We start from the raw sequence: 8,298 nt of genomic DNA on the forward strand, positions 1-8,298 counted from the left end.
CTCTACTGAGTGTGACAAAGTGATACTCTGTCTCAAAAAAAAAAAAAAAGAAAGAAAGAAAAAAAAAGAAATACAGACAGTTTCACTATATTGCCCAGACTAGTCTCAAACTCCTGGGCTCAAGCAATCTTCCTGGCTCAGCCTCCCCAGTAGCTGGGACTACAGGTGTGCACTTCACACTCAACTTAGAACAATCCACTTTTAACAGGTAATAACATTTTTCTTTTGAAAAGAATGATATAGCTACTCAATTGACATAAAATAATACTATAATAGGATATGGCAATAATCATCATACTATATTCTTAGTTGGCTGTCTTATGAAATGAAAGTACCTAATGCCAGCATGAGTACTTTTGGTAAGGAGAGAGTTATAGGTAATAAAATTCTGGTTTCTTACTTTAGCATTGTGTTATTTAATCAAACTGACCTGCTGCCAAAAAGACATATTGTTCCCTATTTGACTAAGAAAAAAAAATCAAAATTTATAATTCAGTTAATAAAAATAACAGCTCAAGAAAGGTCATATGTTCCTAAAAATCTAGCCCATATATACTTTGAAGACCCATAACATTGACCCAAATAATCAATCAGTTGATTTTCTACAGTAGCATAATCATTCCTGGTATCTATTTAAAGGTTCAGTACAAAAGACAGGGGCACAGGTCAGGGTAAAAATCTAAATAAACTTTCACATCAAATCTTAAAATGTCAAGAAACTACAAAGCAAACCAAAAGATATTAATACTTTAGACAAAAGAAAGTCAGAGCCGCTGACTTTTAAGCTGAATCTTTGAAGTTTTGATCTACCACTGATCTCAAAGTTTTTAAAAAGTCATTTAGTATCAGAAAGAAAAACCATTTACACAAGGTTTTCCAGGCTCTATGACTTTAAACGGAGGGGATCGGAATCTGCTTGACTGAGGTGCTGTCGTATTCCTGCATTATGTCATTTGTGGTGTGATAATGCATGGCGATGTATGAACTGGCAAATCCAAAAGAGGTTACTGGCTGCAGGTTACACGGGCTGCTCCCCTCCTGGGACGGGCTGCTGTTGTAGATGCTGTAGTATGGTTCAATCCGAGTGTTGATGGGGGTTGAACTGCTCTGCCCACAGTGCTGATGTCCAGCAGAGATCTTGGGACTTACCACACTTTCCTTTGAGTGACTTGGGCCACATGCCTGGTCCACAAATTTCTTCTGTGGCTTTGGAGACAACATGTAGGCAGAGTTTGTTTCATGATGGGAAGATTTGTTTCTGTTGACTTCAAGGTTCCCTTTCCCCATGGCTCGAAGGCGAGTCTTCTGTTGGCAGCAGAAGAAACCCAGGCCTATGCACTGGAGGCACCAGACCACTTTCCTTCTCAGCCCTGCACTGTTCCGAGAATATATAAAAGGGTTTAATCCTGACTTGAAAAATATAAGGGTAAATCCAAACAATTCAAACTGGTAAAGGATGAAGCTCCCATTCCTGGACAGAACCACCTGCACCAAGGAAATCCCCAGTGGAAGACAGCACACCAGCACTGACAGCACAATGATCACACAGGTGACCACGGCTTTGGAATCCTTGGCCGTGGAGAGGTTGATGGCTGAGACCAGCTGGAGTCGGCTGGCTGCAGGGGTGGACAGTTGGTTGAGACTCTTGGTGTATCCATGGGTCTGAATGTGCTGCAGTTTGTTGTAATTCTGGTTCCTATACAGAGCCGGCATGGGGCACTGGATGGGATCTCCACCTCCCCTTGGAGGATCTCCCATGAAAGGCTGTGGTCTGGAAGCATCGACGGTGATTACAGGGGGGCACTTTCTGACTTGGGCATTCTTCCTCAGGGTCCGAGCAATCATGATGTAAGAGACAGAGACCACAGCAACACAAAAGGTGAAGTCGACCACATAGAGGGACAGAATGGCTTTCCCTTTCCCAGCGATCAGACTGGACATAGGAAGACAGAGGTGGGACTTGCTGGTTTTCAGGGTAGCCAAGGTGGCGAGGGTGAAACTGGTGGCCCAGAGAAGCAGAGTGAGAAGCAAAGTGCAGGGAAAGGAAGCCGTGCGATGTGGCTGCTTCCCCAGCACCATTCGCAGCCGGTGCAGGGCGATCACTGCCACCATCTTCAGGGACATGATGATGAAGCCTGAACTGGTGAGATGGAAGGTGAAGCAGAAAGCATCCGGGATGCTACTGGCTGAACTGAAGAATAACACAAAGGTGAACATGGGGGCCGTCACGCCGCAGATGAAGAGGTCACAGAAAGACAGGTTCAGGATCATGAAATCAAAGTTGGTTCTGAATTTCCTGAAGGCTGGATCAAAGAAGGACAAAAAGACAATGCAGTTGCCGTAAGAGCCCAGGCAGAAGATGACTGCGAGTAGAAAAGTACAGATCACCAAGGTGGCTGTATGGATGAGCTCCTGAAGGTCCTCCTGGAGAGAGGTGCTGTTTCCTCCCTGGGAGTGAGTGTCATGCAGCGAGGTGGCATTGGGGGCATCCTGAAGGTGGTCTGTCGAGTTCATCTTCAGAGAGAAGAGTCTCCTTCTTCTGTTCCCCAAAAACACTCAGTGGGAAGGGAATCAGGGCTTCAACTCACAGATGAAGGATATGTGACCAAAGAGGCCCAAAGCAGATAAGCCTGCACACAAAAATGCACACCCGGAAACAGAAAGGGATTAATGCAGACCCAGAAAGGAATGTATACTGCACTCTCATTATTTTTCACCAAAGTACTAGAATTTTTCAGCTCTGACCTGGTGGTGCATAGAAAGCATTTCTCCTCACAAAGCCCCAAACGGAAAAGATATCAACACCTCAAAATATATGCATCTGGCTTGGCACCTATAGCACAGTGGTTATGGCACCAACCACATACACCAAGGTTGGTGAGTTCAAACCTGACCTGGGCCAGCTAAACAACAATGACAACTGCAACAATAACAACAACAACAAAAATAGCTGGGTATTATGGCAGGCGCCTGTAGTCCTAGCTATTTGGGAGGCTGAGGCAAGAGAATTGCTTATGCCCAAGAGTTGGAGGTTGCTGTGAGCTGTGACGTCACAGCACTCTACCAAGAGCAACACAGTGAGACTTTGTCTCAAAAAAAAAAACATACACACACACACACATATACATCCAACTAATTTTCACTTTTATGACACAGTGGTTTGCAAACAAATTTAAGTATCACCCAAAGAGCATGTTAAGATGTTTATCACCCAGAAAGAAAATCCCTGGAGATTTTGCCTGAGGGGTGTGCAGATGTTACTATTGGAAACACTTTCAGGTTGGGCACTAGAGATATATATCAACACAGTCTCTCCATCACAGAGATCACAGTCCAGTTGGAGACAGCCTATATGGGTGCAGGGTGCTATGGAAACACAGAGGAGAAGGATCCTGCCTGGGGAGAGGCCTGGGAAAGGATGAAGAGGCGTTGGTGAGTAGGGGCCAGCTGGGTGAAAGGTGAGGAGTGGGGACAGACAGGCTAGCAGGGGAATAAATCTCTGCAGCACAAGGACTGAGGAAACAAACAGTATGTGCTTGAAATATAAACTGGGGACTATTGTGGGTGCATAATGCAGCTCTTCATTTAATTCCCATAAATCACTAATAAATCCTACTTCTTTCCCTAAGAAGAATCCTTTATTCCAGATTTGTCATTTTCTCCCCCACCTTGAGATTTCTCAGCCAACTACACATCCTCCTTTGGAAAATACATTGTGTCAAACTACATTTGAGAGGGAAAAATGGAAGTAACAAACAGTGTTGGAATTATATTCACAATTTACAAGGTTCAAAGCAGCACTCTGTACGCTCTAAACTGCTCCGTAAATCTGAGCTGCCATTATCCCAACAGGAATATCCACACGCAGAAGCAGGAGACGTGCACCCGTCCCTGTGCTCATTCACTCGTTAATTTTGGGTGTGCCACGGGCAGCATCATTATGCTAGGTGCTGATGGGACAACGATGAGTAAGAGAAAAGACTTACCTTCCTGCTCTTTCTTTCCTTTCTTAACCTTTTCTTTTGCTATTTTGCAAGGAAGTTTAATGTATACTCACACAAATCTTCCACCTTGTTCCAAACGCCAAAGCCCTGAGTGGCCTGGTCCCAGCCTGCTCCCAGCCTGCTCCCAAAAGATGCTTCTTGTGAGAAGACGAAGTGGTTCCTTGGAAAAAGCACTGTGCTTTTGGCAGCCAAACTCCCTTTGATGCAACATTTTAGGAATAACTAATGGCACCGGGGAGGTCTAGGGCTGATGTTGAGAATATTTAGCCAGCAGCTATTAACCCTTTCATTGCTGGATCAAGGGAGTAGAGAGGACTGGGCCAGGTCAGTGAGGTATTACCTGGAGCTCCCAGTAGCAGCTATTGACTACCTAATACAGACGTCTCTGGGCATTTCTCAACAGGTACAACCATGCCTGTAACTATCATGCAAATATCAGTCCTGGGAAATCCATGCACCTGACTGGTACCTTCATTAAGGAAAACTATAAGCTCATCTACATTCTTAATAATCATATGGTAAGTGAGACCAACATTTCTGGACTTTCCATTTAAAAAGTTCCTGAGAGAGAAAAATATAAATCCTAAACTTTTGTTTCTTGATGGTTATAATTAAAAAAAAAAAAGAATAGTTCTGTTTCCACTTAAAGACTGTGTACCTGTTTCTGAACCCTTTTCATACCTAGATAGTGAGCAGGACAACTACAGAGGAGCCAAAAAAATGTATACACATTTTAAGGAAAAACTCCATTAAAATTGTAATACTCAATGTATACCAATGACATTTGTTATTTTGTATATTGTATCCTTTTTTTTTTTTTTTTTGTAGAGACTGAGTCTCACTTTATTGCCCTCAGTAGAGTGCCGTGGCATCACACAGCTCACAGCAACTTCCAGCTCCTAGCCTTAGGCAATTCTCTTGCATCAGCCTCCCCAGTAGCTGGGACTACAGGTGCCCGCCACAACGCCTGCCTGTTTTTGTTGCAGTTTGGCTGGGGCCAGGTTTGAACCCACCACCCTCAGTATACAGGGGCAGCGCCCTGCTCACTGAGCCACAGGCGCCACCCATTGTATATTGTATCTTGTATCTCTTGTGATTGCAGAAGTCAGATATGACTTGAATATTACAATTTTAATACAAGCTTCTTCTGGCACTTCTGTATTTACTGTTGTTTTTTTTTAATTGTTCATTGGAGGATTGGGGTTAACTTATGAAAAGAGAGGTAGAAGGGAAAACCCAATTTGAAGAGGCAGGAAGAACAGAGAGATGATCCTAATGTCTCTAGCAATGCCCTCACCTCTAAGTTTTTACTCTTTAGAAGTAAAGTGAAGAAGAGCGAAGAGGGAATTCAGTCTGGGCAAATCAGGAGAATGAAGAGTCTGGAATTAGGCTGCTAAGAAAAATGAGGAGTAATGGAGTAATAATGAAGTTGGATGATGGAAGTTATAAAGAGCCCCAGCTAGGGAGACATTTGGAAAGGGGGGTTTTGAGGGGAAAATGAGATAATGAGGCAGCAATGTTAGTCAAGGGCAAGAGGCACTGGAGGAACTGAGAGGCAGGTTTCATTTTTTGTGCAGTTAAATTTTTTTCAATACATTTTTAAATTTTCAAGTTTTTTGTTTTTTTTTTTGAGACAGAGTCTCACTCCATTGCTCAGGCTAGAGTGCCCTGGTGTCAGTGTAACTCATGGCAACCTCAAACTTCTGGACTCAATCCTTCCTTCTACCTTAGCCCCCCCAGTAGCTGGGACTATAGGTGCTTGCCAAAATGCCCAGCTCATTTTTCTATTTTTAGTAGCGATAGGGTCTCACTCTTGCTCAGGCTGGTCTCCAACTCCTGATCTCAAGGAATCCTCCTGCCTCAGCCTCCCTGAGTGCTAGGATTTCAGGTGTGAGCCACCATGCCCAGTCTCAAGAAATTTTTTAAAAAGGAAAATTTTAGATTAGGAATTTGAGTGCTATAATGTACCAGACACTCAGTTCTCAGTGTTCCAGTACTATATTATTTGCCTATTGAATCCTCACAACAACCTTGAAATAATTAGTATAACATCTCCATTTTGCAGATGAGGACATTTAACTTAAAATGGTAGAGCATGGATTTAAACCTATGCAAGTTGTTCTTCCAAGCCCACCCTCTTCACCACCATCTTAAACAGCAAAGAAATCAAGGGAGAGAGCCCCAGATCAGAAGATAATCACAGGATCTATAATTTATTAGGTGGTTGTTACATGCCTGGCACTTATGTTATATAGTCTGTACATTTAACTTTATTTCATTCTCACAATAACTCTACAAAGTAGGTATTGCAATCTGTTCCCCATTGAAAGTTTCTAGAATCCAAAACTCTATTATACACACACATTCGTATATATAGACACCCCCCCCATATATCTGTATCTGACATAGTCCACAGCTATACAGATATTTACACACATGCACACATACTTCTGCATATCTTTTGACACACTTTGTATTTTATAGGTCCTTTATAAGTAATTATAAATCACTCCTAGTGGGATGATTAGGAAAAAAAGGAAAGTATCAGCAGCTGAGAAAAGAAAAGAGGAAGGGCAGAAGACAGAAGAGGAGAAAAGGTCTCGACAGAAAAACTTTAGGAGCAATAAAGGAGATGGAGGAACCCTGGTCTCAATGCCAACTCTTGAGAAAGAAGAAGTTCAGATCACAGTTTAGAGTAAAGTTACGATGGCAGAAATACAAAACTCAGCGAAGGGAATAAATCAATGCTGATTTGCTATTCCTGAATATTAAATAAAGGTTATCAATGCTATTTTCCATGCAAGTCCACAAGCTAGTCTTTATTTTACTATGAATAGGTCCAGGAAGACGTGGTTACAGTCATAAACTCAGGAAGATTAAGTTAGAAAACCAGTCTTAAGCATGCACGTTAGCCACAATAAGACAGAATGAATTGACGTGCATCTCGTTACAGGTAAGGAGGGATCCAAAAGTAACTATTCAGGAAATTATAGGAAATGAGAATTTATTGTACAGTGGCAATTATTTCTTATTAAGATGTGTGAAGAGCTTCTGATAATCTAGTGTGCTGTTTTTATCTTTTAGTAAACATTAAAACATTTTATATACGCTTTTACGAGTCATCTCCTGACCTGAATTCTTGCAACCCATTTTTCTCCCTTATGATGTTTTAAGTCCCAGGAGGGAAAGCATTTTCAGAGCCTGACCCTCACAAAAGACCAGGTTCTTTACTGTTATTATCCCCATGTAATTATATTGATTAGGAAAATCTCAGGGAGGTTAGATAACTTGCCCAAGGTCACTAAGATTCAAGCCAGATGTACTTGATATCAAAGCCTTTGCTTTTCCTATCCATCTGAACTAAATTGAAGTGGAGCAGCAAATGGGGTGGGGAAGAGAAGTCCTGGGTCATTTGACGTGAGGGATGAGGCAGGAGGCTGTGGGGTCCCCTTCCCTGAGGACTCGGTGAGGAACGGCCACGGAGTGGAGCAGGAAACTGCGGGAGGGGAGGTCGACCCCTGGCATGGGGCAGGCGATAGGTGAGGGCTTCCCGGAGCGGGAGAGGTGATGGTAAGGAGGGCCTAGGCCAGGCCAGGGAAGGCTGCGCAAGAATCGGCAGAGGGTTGGTGGGGTCAACAGAGCTCAGCCTAGGGTAGGGCGGTGACTCGGGGTTCCACGGCCCGGCAGAGCCTGGGGCGGACAAGACCCGCTAGATGGCTTCCCCACAGGCCGCGCGGGGAGCAGGTGCGCGGCGGCCGAGCCCGGCCCTGCGCAGCAGCGCTCTTTGCTCAGCTGCCGGCCTCCGAGGCCGGCTCTCCTGTCCCCGTGAGGTCGTCCTCCTCCCGGGGTCCACCGCCTCTCACCTGCCGGGTGGCCGCAGCGCCGCCCCTCCTCCTCCATCTCGCAGATCGGACCCCAGCTCCGCCCGCCGGCCCGGATGCTGCAGGGCTAGAGGCATCATCGCTATCGCCGCCGCCTCCGCGCATCCCGGGAGTCGCGGCGAGACGCGGGCGCAGTCACGGAGACGCGAGGGCGCCGCCCCCTCCGCCGGACACTCGGGCTCGGACCCCGCCTGCCCCCCGCACCCTCGGGAGCTCGTGATCCCTGAGATAAGCAGAAGCTGAGATCCAGAGCAAGGTCAAGAGGGGAGAAGAGGAAGGGTACGGGCAATGAAGGGCACGCAGGGACCCGTGGAGGCTCACGGTGCCCGCCGCCCGCCTTTCCCCCAGTCCCTGCGCTTTCAAGCCGGTCTGCTTAACTTCTCACTTTTAGGCTGCAGCCAATTCTTTTTTCT

General features: G+C 45.1%; 1 protein-coding gene across 1 annotated transcript; it reads right to left on the bottom strand.

The window, feature by feature from the left end:
- Positions 1-667: 667 nt before the first annotated feature.
- On the bottom strand, positions 668-8,065 carry GPR75 (G protein-coupled receptor 75). Its single transcript, XM_012804037.1, has 2 exons — positions 7,868-8,065; positions 668-2,630 (listed from the first exon to the last, which is right to left on the bottom strand). The coding sequence occupies exon 2, from the start codon at positions 2,512-2,514 to the stop codon at positions 892-894; it is 1,623 nt and encodes a 540-aa protein (XP_012659491.1). The 5' UTR covers positions 2,515-2,630; positions 7,868-8,065; the 3' UTR covers positions 668-891.
- Between the last annotated feature and the right edge of the window lie 233 nt (positions 8,066-8,298).

Source organism: Otolemur garnettii, unplaced genomic scaffold (assembly GCF_000181295.1).
Source record: "Otolemur garnettii isolate 467f Iridium unplaced genomic scaffold, OtoGar3 scaffold00024, whole genome shotgun sequence".
In the NCBI taxonomy this organism is placed as follows: domain Eukaryota; kingdom Metazoa; phylum Chordata; class Mammalia; order Primates; family Galagidae; genus Otolemur; species Otolemur garnettii.